A 16,418-nucleotide genomic window follows, 5' to 3' on the forward strand; every position below is an offset into this window, starting at 1 on the left:
TTGTTGCTGACTGACTTTTATTAAGGTTTCAGAGCATTGGACCAGCTCGCCACAGAATTGACAAATTGCATTATTTTAATTAAAATACAGCGGATGTGCTGATTTTATCATCATACAAAACAAAAACGGTGTCCCTCTGAAAATTAGCATATATTTATTTACATTTTTGAGATTCTTCGGCAAATAATGTAACAGCTCTGTGGCTGGAAATCCCTCCTGTCAGAGTCTGAGTCTGTCCAGACGTAATTGTCCCAGCAACTAGTGCATAGAGGCAATATTTTATGGACATTCATGGTGCCCAGAGGATGAATCCTAATTACAGTGCCACAAGGTGCACATTTGCATTTTCATGGCACTGCCATGAAATTTGGTGAGGACATTCATGTTCCCCTCAGGATGAACTGCAATAACTTTGGTCATCCCCTTACCTCCTATCAGGTCAAAAATGTAATTTATTGTTTACGACCAAATACTTAATTATTAAGCTGCATTCAATGATTACATTGTCATTGTGAAAATGTTAGCAAAGCTGTTGCTATGTACAACCTCACTTCCACTTGCATGCCTGTACATTAGTCTTGTTTGTGTATGGTCTGTATTAAAATGTAAACAAAAATAATAATATCTATACTACAGAACATTTACAATATATTTTTGGTACTTATTCAGATATTTTAGATGACAGACTAACTATACTTCGTTCTGTTTGAGCGATTAGAGCCTCAGTCAGTGATTTTTTTATGACCTCTCAGTTGGAGGTGTGCTATACATGTACAAGACAAACAAACATAAATCTATGAAGTAAACCGGCTGTGCTGAATCACTTTTATGGATCTTCCTTGTTGTTTGTAGGATCACACCAGATTCAGGATGGCTAAAAGAGCATTTGTCGTTTCTTCCTGAACTTCTTTAGCTTGTGTATATACCCGATGGTCAACATGTGGAGAGAAAGTTATATTTATCCCTCTGAGCTGCTCGTTGGTATTATAAGATAATCAATACTTATCCTCTCCGCTACTACATGTTCCTTCTTTTGATGAGGAGAAAAACATCCTCAATATAAATTAGATTCATTGACAATAGACATTATGGATAGACATCCATGTTTTCTTTTCTGGTTTCAAATCTCAACTTTCCCTTTAAAAACATAAGAAGCAGAAATGGGAAACAAATCAAATAAATAAGAATTATTCTGATATCTATCAAAATTCTTGATTTGTTGAAACACGTCTCCTCATCTAGCTGTCTTTTAATCTCGCTATACTTTACTCCAGTGTGAGTGTGTCGTGAGGATATGTGTTACTGTGCACAGCTAATGCATTATGTTGATATCCATCCACCTGTCAGGCTCAATTTGGTTTGTCATCTGTGTCCTACTGTATGAGTGAAGGGTGCTGAGCTGACAATGGCCCGGATTCACAGACCGGTTTAATAGGATAGGTAGGCATTAGAGGTAAGACACCCCCGGCATTCAGGTTTTGCCAAATCCAGTGTGCCAAATCCACTGTGTGGCACACTGGACGGTACACAGTGGTCGCTGGAGATAACTGGACTTTTTTCAGCACTTTCTGGGGAGACAAATCAGGTGAATTTTGATGCTCTCACATTTGTTTAGTTGGACATCCACTTTTTGGGATATCAAGTTTTTAAAAATGTATTACCTGAGGATTGTGTGCCAACTTCTCTTGACTTTTTGGAGGGGGAAAAAAGTTATTATCAGCATGTTTGCAATTATGCTTCTCACTGTTGCTACTTGCTTATTTTCCAAATTGTTGTTGCTTCAGTTTCTCCTGCCTCACACCTCTGCTCCCCCTCTCACAGACAGAGCACAGCATCGTCTTTCGTTGCCTCGTCGCTCTCCTTCCCCTATTCCCCCGGTAAGTCTCAGAGGCCCTCGCTGCAACCATGGTGGTGATGAAGATGAAGTTCCCCTTCGAGAAGAGGGTGAAGCTGGCCCATGGACTGTGGCTCCTCTCCTGGAGTGCCACAGTGGCCGGGGCCCTAACCTTCTCCCTGGGGTGCCTCCTCAAGACGGAGCTCCGCAGACGGGCAGAGGTACCTTTCAAAATCTGCTAATTTAATTAGTTCATTATTCCAAAGTTGTTTCTCTTGTTGACTTTAAATTGTAATGATTGTAATCTTTTGTTTTATTGTAAAATGGGTAACATTTCTCAGTGTAATAGAAATCATAAAGTAGTATTAGGGGCCCAAGAAAAATATTATCACATTAACTGCTAAAAATGATTCTAAACTCGAAATTGTACAGTGAATATCTACATTTAGTAATGTACTCTTTTATATGAATACCATCAAGTACACCAAAACAAATACCATCTATACCTGTTCTGTTAACTTTTAAAAAGATGACACAATCATTTTAAAAAGGGAATAAAGTTTTTTGAAAGGATGACAAAAAGAAATACCCTCTTCAACTGGAGATAACTGTGACCCACTTTAAATCCTGAGTCATCATTTAATAAACCAGGCTCTGTCAGTCTTAATTATCCTAATCCACTCTTTTGAAGGTTGTTATAAAATATTTGTGAATCTTCTTTCACATTTAAATAGTTTGCATATTTTTTGTTTTATTTCCAGCCTTAACATAATCATCTTAAAAGCTTTCACAGTCTTTTGCACTGTTTTTGGTATTTCCTAAAATATCTTTGATTGTGAAGTCATTTGATTGCTGGGGTTATGATAGTATTGTCTTATTAATGCTTTAATGGCTATGAAAAGTGTAAATAAACAAGACCAGATTATTGATGGGAAAAGGAAAAAGAAAGTGAAAGCCATACAATAAATGATATCAACTACTAATTTAAATATGTATTCATGTCATACCACAATGTTTCAATGTTTTAAAGTGGACATGTACCTGTCAACTTGTCTGTGAGGTTCCAGACTTCTGACTGTAGTTTAAATATCTGCTGTATAAAACAGTGCAATACATACATACCAAAACAGGAGAGGACACTTCACATCCTGTCTTTTTCAGTTCCGCAATCTAAGAAATAGGAACCAGAACCTAAAAGCACATTTGCACATATTATAACAGCTCATATACTCTGTAACCTCACAGAGCATCAGCACATTTAACTGGGGACTTTCCTGTTATGTATTTGTTTTTCACTCTCCTCAACAACTGTAGGTGAACAACACAACCAAGACCCAACAGCTAAGAATCCTCCACAGACTTGGTTTAAACTGAGATTCTCTTTTTTATGAATATCTGTGACTGACTGTAATGCTGATAAAGAAATTTACTATACAGATTGTGCATTTAGGGTAAGGGTTTGGGTCATATTTGCCATGTATAAATACGTTTTTTTCAAAAAAAACATTATTTATTTTTTACAAAAACATTACAAAGTATAGTACCTTAAGTCTGAATATTTTACCATTATCAAAACAATTCAAGTAATGATGAATGAAAATGTTTTCATATATTTTTCCATCTCAAACAAATTCAACTCACAGTGTATTGATTACATTGCTGTGTGACTTATTTGCAGATGATGGATAACTCAGACATACATGTTGTGCCCAATACCCTGATGATAGTTGGTCTAGCCTCCTTGGGTATCAACTACTTTGCGTCAAAGATCTGTCAAGATGCCCTGGATGCTGGGCTATTTCCTCGCTGGAAGAACTTCCTGAAGCCCTACTTCGCTGTCTCCTGTTTCTTCACTGTCCTCATGCTGCTAGCTGTCATCATGAGCTATGCAATGAAGGGTAGCTTGGAGTCTTCTCTGAAGGTTGGCTTGAAGAACGGCATCCGATTCTACAAGGACACGGACACCCCAGGCCGCTGCTTCCAGAAACAGAACATCGATCGGATGCAGATTGAGTTTCAGTGTTGTGGCAACAGTGACTTCAGGGACTGGTTTGAGGTCCAGTGGATCAGCAACCGCTACCTGGATTTCAGCTCTAAGGAGGTGAAAGAGTAAGTTGTGGAAACAATGTTAGGAGTAGGTTTCATATCAGCGATTGTGTTTAAAGGTGACAAAATCTGTGTAAATTATCTGACACTCATATTTCCTTTGTCTCCTTTAGCCGCATCAAGAGCAACGTGGATGGCCGTTACTTGGTGGATGGCGTCCCGTTCAGTTGCTGCAACCCCAGCTCTCCGAGGCCATGCATCCAGTATCAGCTCACCAACAACTCAGCGCACTACAACTATGAATTCCAGACGGAGGAGCTCAACATCTACCTCCGAGGCTGCAGAGAGGCCCTGGTTAACTACTACATGGGTCTGATGAACACCATTGGGGCTGGAGTGCTGTCAGTCTTTCTCTTACAGGTACATCATGAGAGCAATTACAGTGGCCCCACGGTGACTTCAGACAGGGTTGGCGGTGCTAACAGGCTTTCAATTTGGTGGTTGGTCAAGGCATGAAATTGAACTTTTAGGGATTGGTACAGTTGCAAAGAGATACATAATATATTTATATTGTGTTTTGCATCAAAAATCGAATTCCTGCAGCTTCATGATTCAAATGTGTCGTCATGAATGATGATCCCTTTCCGTCTAACCGAATTACAATTTACGCAGATTCCACCGATCACCTCTTCTGTGTCTCCTTGTGAATCCTTAGTGATGCACTGTTACGGATCCTGCTCTACAACTAACATTTCTCCTCTTTCCTCCTCCCCAGGGTTCCGTGCTGGTGAGCTTGCGGTTTCTGCAGACCGCCATGGAGGCGGTGGCAGGGAATGAAAATACAGAGATCGAGACAGAAGGGTACCTGCTGGAGAAAAGTGTGAAAGAAACCATCATGGATTATGCAAACCCTGTGCTGAAGTTCTTCCTGCTTACAAACCAGGTGGAAGAGGGAACTGCAGCAGGAGCGACCCCAACTGCTTGAATCCGCCTAAATCAAATGTGAAGTACACACATGTAAATAAGTTTTATCAATCAATCAATCAATGAATGACCATTTCAATTTGAAAGAGAACAAGAACCAGATTTCTATGAATTTCACAGATTTAGGCATATAGTATTTTTTTATTGTCTGATGACCTTCACAGGTAAAGCAAACATTTATTATTACACTATACTTGACCCATTCATGTTCTGAACTCATACCTTCTCTGTTAACCACATACTGTATAATAACAGCGAAGACACCCACAGAAATTAATGTAACCCCATGATTTCTACTGTTTTTTAGATACTTTTGTCTGTAATTTACATGAATGATGAACCCTTTGTTCTGCAAATACACAAAACCCTGTCATTGTTTTCAACGTGATGTGCATTGCTAATTACATTCCTACGATACTTATCTGTGTCTAAGGCAATAAATCAATCATCCATCACTCAGTCGATGGGTAAACAGTAATTTACGACGCAGTGTACAAACAACAATGATTTACGGTTCTACAAAAACAAGCATGGGAAACAGTATTGTATAGAAACATGAGGCACAATGCTCTGCCGTACAACAGGAGTATGACATAATAACAGATGACTCATTAAAGTTTGAACACACAAATTGCTTGATGGAGTCACTTATTCCTTCTTTTTCTAATGTAAATAAAATACATGTGGACATTGATATGTCAAACTCCATAATAGGTTGCTCTAAGACTACTTTCTCCCGGCCTCTTTTCTACCTGCCAGTGAAAGGAATTGGATTGAGAAGATTGATTCATCAGTGTCAATAATCCTGTGAAAGCCATTAAGCGTGTCCTCTGTTCTCTCACCTTTGTAAAAGCTGCTAATCCTATTTGTTAATATTCAGCCTGCTGCCCTTGCAGTTAGACACCTGCGTCAGGTGGATGTAAGATGCAGATGCAGGTTTTGTCTTCTTACAGTGATATATAGATGCTGAAAATAATGATATGATCAAATTGAGAATTACTTTTCAAATTCAGACACAGTGGGGAGAGTTTGTGATCTGGTAATGCGTTGGGCCTTTGTTGAATAGAATTCCTTATCTAGCCATACAAAAGCAAAATAACACATTGATACACTTTTCTCCTTTATTTTTCCCCTGGGTGTTTCATTAGACCTAAATGTAAATGGATTCTACACTCTTTTTATAACTGGAAACATATAATTGGATAATCTGTGGAATCTATTTGTAATGTCCACCCATGTGAAAAGCTTCATTAAAAGGACCTTTAAATACATGTTGTTGTACTAAGTGATTTTTTTGGGGGACCCAAGCAGTCCACTTATTTTGGTATAGTATATAACTGTGAGAGGCTTATAGCAAAAAAGCCAGGCTGTATATCTTAATGATCAGAAGTAGTCATTGGTACTAGTTAGAATATTGGGTTTGTAACTACAATTGCTGTTGCATATGGCTTAATTATGTTGTTCACGCTTTGATGTTTTTACTCATCAATAGGTGTCCAACACACCCGTCAAATAATATACATATGCTGTATACTGTACTGTGTTAATTTTCCATTTCCCCGCCCGATACTGATGTCAAACCATGTGTACATAAACCTGTCAATTAATAGAATATACAATAACACAAATGAAGCAACATCTGACCTTCATTACGCCACAACCATGCAATGAATATTTGTGTTGTGAAGGTCACTGTACTGTTTTCTTTGTGGACTGTGTCAGAGAGGAGAAGATTTATTGTATTTTTTTTAGGCAGGACCTTATTACATCTTAATGCGTTTTTATGTTGTTTGATTGCATTAGATTTACATGACACTTTTGTCCAGCTGAATCGAAAAATTTAACTGTTAAACATGCACCTTTTTCACATGCTACTATTAATACCATGGGACCGGTGTGTTGCCAAAAAGTGATCGTCCGCCAGAAGCTGATTTTATCTGGATCAAACTCTCATAACAGGCACATACACTCAACTGTATGTTTGTGTAAATATCAAAGATATGTCTTTGTGAAACTTTAACGTTTCTTGTAACCGAATAATCACAAGTGTGGCCACAAGTGTTTGCCGTTTGTATCGTAATCAGGCATGGTTTGTTCACAGGAAATACAATCCTATTGTTTTTAAGGTTTGTATGCATTTCTATGTCTAATATTACTACAACAATTAATAATTATTACTGTAATTAACATGATATATGGTAATGGGTTATGTATACAATAAATTCCGATTATTCTTATGACTGCATTATTTTACCTCCTCTCTCCTAGATTATAACCCATGCAGTTTTTTAATCTGTTGACATACCTTTAAATGGGCCATAAGGACGGAAATCAGTTTCTGGCGGACGATCACTTTTTGGCACCACGTCGGTGCGTGTGCATGACCCACTGGACTATAACGAGTCCTGTATTACAGTGCAATAAAAGTCCACTGTATTGTATGTGAACGGTTTATTTAATAGACAATGTCATGTTCAATATCGAAACAATGCATTGATATCAATTGAAAGTGATCCTAAAGCTAACGTATGTGGACGAATTGTCATACAACAGCAGATAAAAACACGCGTGTGCTGCCTACGTGGGAGGACGTTGTTTTTTTTAATCACGTGACACGTGAACGTCCCTCTCTCCGGGATCGGATCTTTTGGGATCGGCCCCCGGGTAAAGTCGTTCAAGCCGTATTCGGGCCGTCACTGGGCGATCTTTTGAAATGACCGACACACGGAGACATGTTCCAGCGCCTGCTACAGTCGTTGCTACCTGAGTTACTGAGGTATTTCAAATCTTGCGGAGCGACCGTCACGCCCAGTAAAAGGGCGGGTTCCAAAAGAACCCGGATGTAGACAGCTGGCTCCACAGGGGGCAGCAGCAGCACGGCCGTTAGCTCGTGTGTTTAGCAACAGTATTGTATCGACGCGTCTGGAGGGATTGTATCCAGGATAAGCAGCGAGTCGGAGGGGACGGTGACGGGAACTGGCAGGTGGGTGGACGGACAACGGACACGTTCTGGTCCAGCGCTCGCTACACACTGACGGCGTCTTGTGTCGGACTGGTGGTGAAAACCCCCGCAAAAGTTAGCTCATCGAGCAGACAAGTGACCGAGTCGCGGTCGACGGATGACCGTAACGTTCCGATGCGTCCGGGCAGTGTCGCGGCGATGTCAGCGCGACGGACCGCGGAGCGCGGAGCGCGGTCGCCCTCGAGCTAACTCGGCTAACGCTAACAGTGCGAACGTTTCACGTCCCGCGGGAAATCTCAGCCGTCGTTCGGGAGCGTCCAGTTCCGCCCGGCGCTGCTAGCACACGGGCCTCGGGCCGTGGCCCCCCCGTGACGTCGTCGATGCTGTCAGTGCTCCAAGTCATGACTGAAATACCACACAAGTGGGACCGAGTGACGGGGACATGTTGGGTCAACGTCGGTCAGCTGGGATGTTGTGGAGGAACATGTTTACTTTCCTGTCTAGTACCACATGAGGGCACTGGTGCCGAGTGGAACCTCTCGCCTCTGGTAGCCTGCCTGCTGGTTTAATGAAACGTGGCTAGAGGAAATGCATGAGGAGAGAAAGACCATTCGTGTAATATCTGTATTGTCATCCCTGAAGCTAGTTCTTTTGAAGGTATACACGACTAAAGCAAAACCACCCAGCCATACTCGTATAACTTGGATTTTAAGAAATCATGTTGTTTTGTGTTGTGACCCATGTCACACGTTGTTCTTCTTCTTTCAAGTGCAGGCTTATGGGCTGTTGTCCGACTGTTTCTAAATCCTGGTGTAATGTGTTACTGTGTTGTGACTGACTGAGTTGGGTCATTGTGTTTCAGAGTAGAGATGGAAGGGGATGACTGCAGCTTTCCTCAAGACTCATCCGATGATCACTCTCAAAGAGGAAGTGTCGCTTCTTCCGCAACACTTTCCCGGGGTACGGTGCAGCTTATTGACTTCAAATAATGTTGTAATTGCAGTCTGGTGTGGTTTTGCTCATTTCTTTATTTCTTTTGTAATGTTTGTGATTGTTCCCACAGCTCAAGATGTGCTCGTATACCTTTGTGGCGACAGCGCAGTCCACCTATCTGTAGAAGGGCTTGGCAGCGTCACTGTGCAGGAGCTGGGTCGCAGTGTTCGTGAGGCTCTCCATATTCCTGAGTCGGCACAGGATGCTTTTGCCTTCTGGTTATGTTCTCCGCTGCTCGGTAAGAATTCCCCCCACATCTTCGGATGCTTCTTTCTTTCAAACGAAATATCAGATACTTTTGGCAGAATGTCAGGCAGAATATGTGTTTACATGTCTGGGCCCAAATGATAAAGACTAGAGTAACTGTCCGGTCCAACCTTCCGGGAAGTGGTATAGATATAGCACGAGAATCAAAGCAGGGACACAGGCGTACAGTATATCTGCATATTACATTTTATTTCCTCCACACTCCTCAGATTTGCAGTTAAAGGTGAAGCATCAACCGTACAAACTGTGTCGGCAGTGGCAGGACCTGCTGTACCGCTTCACTGAGGCCTCAGAGGAAGATATTTCGCAAGGTGAGAGTTTGGTCACCACGTTTCCTTGCACTAACCTTTAATGTTTTCTCTAATCAAAGCATAACAGTGACTCAGGACAGGTTAAGAGTGGCTTTCCTTATAAAAGCATAATGTGTAGTATTGTAGTAGTTATGAACATATACAAACAAAAGAAAAGTACAAAAGAAGCATCTGTTTTGAAATGGATCCCACTGTATACTTTGTTTTTTTACTAAATTTTCAAGATTTTTCAGAAGAAAGATGAGAATGTCCACATTTTCTGTAGCTACACAGCACAGATCTGCTTGATGTGACATTGTCACCCGCAGTGTAAGATACCCTCTCACTGTTTTGCCCTGTTTGAATGAGTAAATGAGTTGACATGTCTGAAGTAGTCCCACTGAGACGGATGCGACAGATGCGACATACCGTTGTTTTAATGGCATTACGAGTCATATTGCAACGAGCTAGCTTAGCTTAGCCTCCCGGAGTCTGGAGTGCAGTGTTTTGCTTTGGGCAGTTTGACAGAAGCCAGTCAGTGACACACTGCATTTCAGTCGAAGTATGTTTTGAGTTGTGTTCTTAATGAAGAGTTGCTAGTGAGCGGCTGTTGTTCTGGTGTGTGTTGGGTGACCCGGGTGGCAAGGATGTTTGCCACAATAGTATTGATGAAGGAAAACCTAAATGTACCTGATGAATGTGGTCAAAGACACAACTTTCTGTTAAATTCACTGGGGTTACAAAGTGCAACTGCTGGTTTTTGCTCTGACAAAGTTATAATCCAGTAATAACTTTTGCTGATGTTTCTTTTCTCATCACTTTGTCAAAGTGGAACAGCCCACACTTGTATGTGCTTTTCATCCAGTGTTATCAAAGAACTGGTGACACAGTGACAGCTTACCACTAATAAAACAAAAAGGATCACGGATGCCTTGCATAATCATTTAAATGCTGGTATGTGTTTTCGAGGAGTAGATAAGAATACCACCCACGGTACAGCGCAGGGAGCCCGTGCAGAGTGGGCTTGAGGCGGCCTGAGTGCTAGATTTGATGTTATCCCCACATCTCCTGCAGTGTTTGTCTCCATACCCTCGGTCCTCCACTCTGAGTGATGAGACTGAATTCTACTCATCAGTATGATATGGAAATACAAGCACCTAACCCCAATGCATTATTGTCCTCTGCTTTTTCCTCAGATGAGCCGTGTCTCCAATACAGACGCAATGTATTTTATCATAAATCTAAAGAGTTCCAGGTAATATTAACTCTAATAATCTGCGAAACACTTAGTTAATTCATCTTAGATATGAGCAAATTATGAAGACACAATTTTTGTGAAATCATTGACTAGCAAAATGTTCAGTGGGTGTTAAGGAAGGATTTGGGGTTATTGTCTGACTGAACACCATTAGAGGGCAGTGGTCATAGTGAGTTTCTTGCAATTTAGAACTATAATTCCATCTGTTTGAGAATGGCTGCTGGGGTAAAAATGTATTGTTCTGTTATGTAATAAATCTTAATTAACAAAGTTACAAAGTGCTTTACGTAAGCCGGCAAATTAAAATCATCAAATTGTAAAATAATGACATGGTGGGATCATTAACACAAATTGCAGTATGTTAAGAAATAAGATGAAATGGAAATAATTTAAAAAAAAGTTAAATTTAGAAAAATCTCTGGTAAAGTTTACTTTTCTTTTCCAAGATTGTTGACTGAGATTAACGCTGAGCTATTTGTCCTGAGACAATGTTGGGTAACTGTTGTCATCGTCTCACTCCTGAGCAGATTGATGATGAGGGAGTGCTGAAACTTCTGTACGAGGAGGCCAGGAGCAACATCCTCACAGGTCGATACCCTTGTGATCCCGAGCACTGGATGGGTCTTGGAGCCTTGTCTCTTGCTATTGATGAGGGAACTGGTCTGGAGAGCCAACAGTTGACTTCTATTATAAGGTAAATTAGAAAGATTTGTTTAAAAAAATGATGACCTAATTCTGAAGGTGCCTGATTTTAAATTTGACAGTTTTGATTGTAGTGGGATGATAATGAAATTGTTTCCTTTTTTCTCTTTGGAGCCATAGACTTAAATGTGATTAAAAGGCTTAGAATTATGCAGCAGATACTTGACAAGCCACATGTAAGACTGTACAGATAATTTAGGAATATTAAAGGAGTATAGTCACTGTTCTTATTTTAGATACTTCTGACATGTAGGATATATCAGCGTAGTTTGTGTCTGTGGTTTTTTATTTGTTAGTATCCCTTTATTTGGTGTTTTAAAATTATTAAACTGATTTTTTTATTAAACAATTTGAGGTCTGTGATAAACAAACATCAGTGTTTTATCCAAAATGACTTTGTCTTATTTCCTTTATTTCTCTTTGACCATTGATCATAATGCAATAGTGGAGATGACACACAGCTTTTCCGGTTCACATAAATAACATGATGTTAAAAGTCCAAAGGAGAGCCACATCAGATAACCTTGGCATGCACCGATTGAATCATTGTATTTTTAATCACTGGTTGTAAATTATGACAGAGCATCTCCAGGTGATCATTAGATCATTTCTTTTATGATGCTGAAAAACAGAATGTGTTCCATCTAAGGAGGTTTCTTTTGTCAGGATGTGAGTGGTAGTCATTTGAGGGAAAGGAGGTCATTATGAGTATACATATTATTTATTTATATATTATTTATATTTGTAGCATTTGAGTGTCTGCTAGTGAGGAAAACCCATAATTTAAGGAGAAATGTATTGCAAATGAACAGCAATGAAGTAATCACTTTAATTATGAATGGAGTATGATATTGAGACCAGTTAGGAGGTACCAAACGTGTAATACAAACTCGTCTTCTCCGCTTTCAACAGAGAGAAGAAACTGTCCTCTTTTCTGCCTGCACATGTTACCATGGGGAGTGGGGGTTTGCTCTCCACTCTGCGGGGGAAGTCGAGTCGTCAGGCAGGGCTGGAGCAGAACCTGTTGGGGGAGTACAGAAAGATCAGCGCATCTGCTGGAAACCCTCCTGAGCCCACGCAGCTCCTGCACCAGTACCTCAACACATGTCACACGCTGCCTTATTACGGGTAAGGATTTCTTTGACAAGCCATTTATGCTCTGTCTACAAAGGCAATCATAAATGTACCTCACACAAGTGACATAACACAAATCACATCATGTTTACATTTCAATCTGCACCAAAAAGGTGCGCTTTCTTCTTGGGTGAGATTGACAAACCAGGGCAAGGGATCCTCCAAAGGGGAAAGCGCAAAGCTGTCAATGTTGGAATTTGTCTGGACGGGGTCTATGTGATGGACGTTAAAGAGAAGGTGAGCGCTGAAGTTTTCTTGGATAATCATCGTGCACACTGCAGGAATGTTAAAAGCGATTCTCATTTCTTTTCACGAAAGCTGACTGATGTCTCTCCTTGTTCTCTTGCAGCATGTACTGCTTGGCCTGCGTTTTAGTGAGCTCTCGTGGGACCACAGCTACCCCGAGGAGGAGGGGGACTCACACATTCTGTGGCTGGAGTTTGATGGAGAGGAGGACGGAACTCCAGTCAACAAGTTGCTAAAGATCTACTCAAAACAAGTAATTAAATCAACCGCACCTGATTGAAACCTCCACCTTCTCTGCTTTATTTTGAACATCAATTTTAGACTATCTTGCTGCAGGAAAATGTGACACGTGCAGTGTGAGTGTTTCACTTCAGATGTTTTCAACACGGAGAGATGATCTGCAGCGATCTCTTGAGAGCGCCCTGCACCAGTTTTTTTTTTGAGAGCTTTAAGATCAGATTCAGATGCAGTGCCCGTTTGTTCTTAGAGGAGCATAACACTTGTTATTGGGTTTGCATTTAAAAACAAATTCAAATGATTTTCTGTACTCTTGTCTATATAATCCTTGCTCAATGATTGTTGTGTTGAAAAAGACTGTTGAGCCACAGATGGGGAAGAGATGTTACATAATAGCAAATGCGGTCATAAATAAACACACCACCCCAATCCAAGGCTGGCAATTTGACGCTTATCTGCATTTGTTTCATTAATGGACCATCAAAAAGTAAACTACAGCTGTTTATTACGTAAAACTCTCAGGATCAGACTGAAAGATTTGTAAAAAAAATTGTGTGTTTAACCAGGCAGAGCTAATGAGCGGCTTCATTGAGTTCTGTGTAGAGCTGAAGTCTGCGTCTGAGGGAGGAGCTGCGGCTGAAACGGACGGCGAAGTGAGTCTGTCTCAGCAGCCAGCTGGACAAGAGGGCAGCAACAAGAACGGACGTGGAGGACGGCGTGGGATGCTGCACAGGCAAAGCAGTGTCGTGTGCAGTCGGGTCCATTCGCTTAACACTATCAGCTACGTGGATAATGGTGAGTCCGATGGTTACTTTCGGTAGTCCTAGCCTAGCTGATCTCCGTGTAGTAACTTTAGTTGTAGAAATGCTTCAATATTTGTCCCATTTGTCTTTCAGGAAAAGAAATCAAACGCTTGAAACCGAAGAGAGCGGCGTCCTTCTTCACCCGTCAGCCGTCTGCTGCCACGTACTCTGCAGTGCAAGTGACGGAGAGTCTGGAGCAGGGTTAAACTCACTGGTCTGCCCCGTTCCCCTCTAAAGACCAAACGTGAACTTTTTACACTGAGATTTAAAGTAAAGACTTGACATGAGCTTGAGACATTTAACTGATAATATATGAACATGCAGAGGACCAAGCGAGGGATCTAAGTGTGTGCGGCAATATTTATCTTTGGAAGTTTTGTATATTAAGAGAGTAGATCAGTGGGAAAAACAAAAAAGATCTATTAACAACTATGCTTCCAAGGTTACACTGAAGTGGCTATTCAGTAGATGGAAATATTCACTGAGCAGTATATGATGGACTCATTCGTAGAGTCACCTAAGAGAGATCTAAGATGATGACTGTACAATATCCCGTGAACTTTCCGCAGTACTGGTATTTTTCAAAAATGTTTAACCTCAAATGAGTATAATCACTGCATTACCTCTTTTTACTTCTTGGGGGTTGAACAAAAACAACATCGCAATATATCCTCTTATAAAATTAAACACCCTCCTCAGAAGTGTAAGAGTGAACACAAACTCTCCACAGTCAGCAGGACAAACACTATCAGGGGCGTGTTCCCACTATTCTGCTTTTTTAAACTGCCAGTGCCTTGTTCTAATGAAAGGGTGAAACCACAAAAAGTACTGGTATGAACGTTTAGTGCTTGCTGTTACAGATCATAAAAGGTCCATATGGGAGCATATTGGTTGTGTATTGGAAGTTTCTTGTAAGTATGTGTATTTAAGATTTTGAAATAATTAGCATTGCGGAGAGAAGAAAATGCAGGTGGCAGTTTCCAAATGTCAAAATGATTTTTCATTTGTCAAAGCAGAATAATGTGAATTTGTTCTTGACATGTAAAGAAACCGAATCAAACGGGCATTTTACATTATTTGGTTGTAGAAACCAAAAATTGCATGTCCACAGTATCATGTGCTCATTGAGGAGCTTAGTGGTAGTTAGTTGATTTGTCCCGACTGAAGAATCAAATCAGAATCAAAAATTACACCCAAAATATAAAGGGACATAGTTATAAGAACTAAAATTGATCTGATGAAGTAGAAATTACTATCACTTGCTTGGTCAGACCTGATAAGCAGAGTAAAACTGATGCAATGTCATACTTGTGCAATTTCTGACATGAGAGAAGTTTTGGTTAACAATTTAAAATGATTGCTTAACTCGCAATCATACTTTTAATGATAGATTGTGAAACTAACAACAATAACTCGTAAGGAAACATGGTTCATTTTAGTTAATCAATTAAAAATCAATTTTGAGTCTGTTCTGTGCACATGGCACAGACAAACTGACCAAGAACTTTCAACTGTGTCGCTGAAATCTCCGTCTGTACACCAAAGCAAGCCTTCTGAACATGCTGCAACACAGTATACTACCTGAACGCCCCAGGGACAGATTTCAGTCTGGACCCCCGAGTTCCTTCGGGTATATCTCTGAACTTCACCCCAACCCTGAGTCGTACATTTGACAAACGCGATGGCCTCATGAATGGCCATCACAGAAGTTATACATCTGTATAACACTGCAATATGTCCTCATGTCAGATGCGGTGAAATTTAGTCTTCTTCCTGATTCTCCCGAGCATGCAAACTGCAGAATGTTTTTACATTTCTACGCTTTTGACTTTAACATCAGCTACTGCCTGTACCCGAAATGCATCAGTCCAATATATTGTTGCTAATGTACACTATGCATGTCACATTGTAGAATAGGCATTCCGAAAGACTACACATCATGTGATACTGCACTATTAATACTAATACACTGTTTTTAATCTTTTACATCCGCAGATTGTTTTGTATTGTTTGTTAGCTTTTATGAGAATATTTTTACTTTCCTTTTTCATATACTTCCCAGTGTTTGTACACTAAAATGAAGAAATAGGTCATTTTAAGCATTATCTTCTTCAAGCAGAAACATAAAGTGCCTTTTTGTTTATACTAAGTTGGAATCTGAATGACTGTCTTTGGTGCATGGAAACCAGGAATTCTGATATTCATATGGTTTTAAAAAATTGTGTTTTGTAATGTTTTTTCCCCCTTTTTTCAACTAGACAATGCATTTCACCTTTCCTAGCTGATGTGAGTATATTGATATAATGGTTAACTACACTGGGCTGCTGTTGAACAGTGAATGGTGGTTTTCTCATTAAAATGTGTCTGGTATTATTATTATTATTATCATTTTTTAATAAACAGATGCAGAGTGGCCCTCTTTCTCAGATAACATCTGTGAAAATGTGTGTTTACTACTTTACTATCTACACCATAAGTGTACTGAAGCCATTCTCATTTTACCTAACCTATTACCTTGTGTATGATTTGATCCATCATCAATATTCTTAATTGCTTGTTCTGCTCAGACAGGGACTATAAGCAGCAACATAACATAGCTGTATTTTTTGAACGTATTGCATTTAATAAGGCTTGGAAAAATATTGTAGTGCTTAAGTTTATT

The 16,418-nt window shown here is 40.2% G+C and overlaps 2 protein-coding genes across 6 annotated transcripts; both read left to right on the top strand.

The window, feature by feature from the left end:
- The first annotated feature begins 1,475 nt into the window (after positions 1-1,475).
- Positions 1,476-5,498, top strand: rom1a (retinal outer segment membrane protein 1a). 3 transcript variants are annotated; one of them, XM_035625985.2, is made up of 5 exons: positions 1,476-1,585; positions 1,822-2,055; positions 3,513-3,943; positions 4,054-4,300; positions 4,656-5,498. In XM_035625985.2, the coding sequence occupies exons 2-5, from the start codon at positions 1,906-1,908 to the stop codon at positions 4,863-4,865; spliced, it is 1,038 nt and encodes a 345-aa protein (XP_035481878.2). In that variant the 5' UTR covers positions 1,476-1,585; positions 1,822-1,905; the 3' UTR covers positions 4,866-5,498. The 3 variants fall into 3 exon arrangements, with proteins under 3 accessions (XP_035481878.2, XP_035481880.1, XP_035481879.1); XM_035625987.2 differs by lacking the exons at positions 1,476-1,585; positions 1,822-2,055 and adding an exon at positions 3,030-3,144; XM_035625986.2 differs by lacking the exons at positions 1,476-1,585; positions 1,822-2,055 and adding an exon at positions 3,065-3,285.
- A 2,027-nt stretch (positions 5,499-7,525) lies between these two features.
- frmd8 (FERM domain containing 8) lies at positions 7,526-16,187 on the top strand. 3 transcript variants are annotated; one of them, XM_035625982.2, is made up of 11 exons: positions 7,526-7,640; positions 8,689-8,786; positions 8,890-9,057; positions 9,296-9,397; positions 10,573-10,631; positions 11,162-11,328; positions 12,249-12,464; positions 12,584-12,707; positions 12,820-12,969; positions 13,520-13,748; positions 13,850-16,187. In XM_035625982.2, exons 1-11 carry the CDS (start codon positions 7,597-7,599, stop codon positions 13,960-13,962), a joined length of 1,470 nt encoding a protein of 489 aa, XP_035481875.1. In that variant the 5' UTR covers positions 7,526-7,596; the 3' UTR covers positions 13,963-16,187. The 3 variants fall into 3 exon arrangements, with proteins under 3 accessions (XP_035481875.1, XP_035481876.1, XP_035481877.1); XM_035625983.2 differs by lacking the exon at positions 7,526-7,640 and adding an exon at positions 7,691-7,847; XM_035625984.2 differs by lacking the exon at positions 7,526-7,640 and adding an exon at positions 7,700-7,847 and having other exon boundaries at positions 8,694-8,786.
- Positions 16,188-16,418: the final 231 nt, after the last annotated feature.

This window comes from Scophthalmus maximus, chromosome 2, assembly GCF_022379125.1.
Source record: "Scophthalmus maximus strain ysfricsl-2021 chromosome 2, ASM2237912v1, whole genome shotgun sequence".
NCBI classification, from domain to species: Eukaryota; Metazoa; Chordata; class Actinopteri; order Pleuronectiformes; family Scophthalmidae; genus Scophthalmus; species Scophthalmus maximus.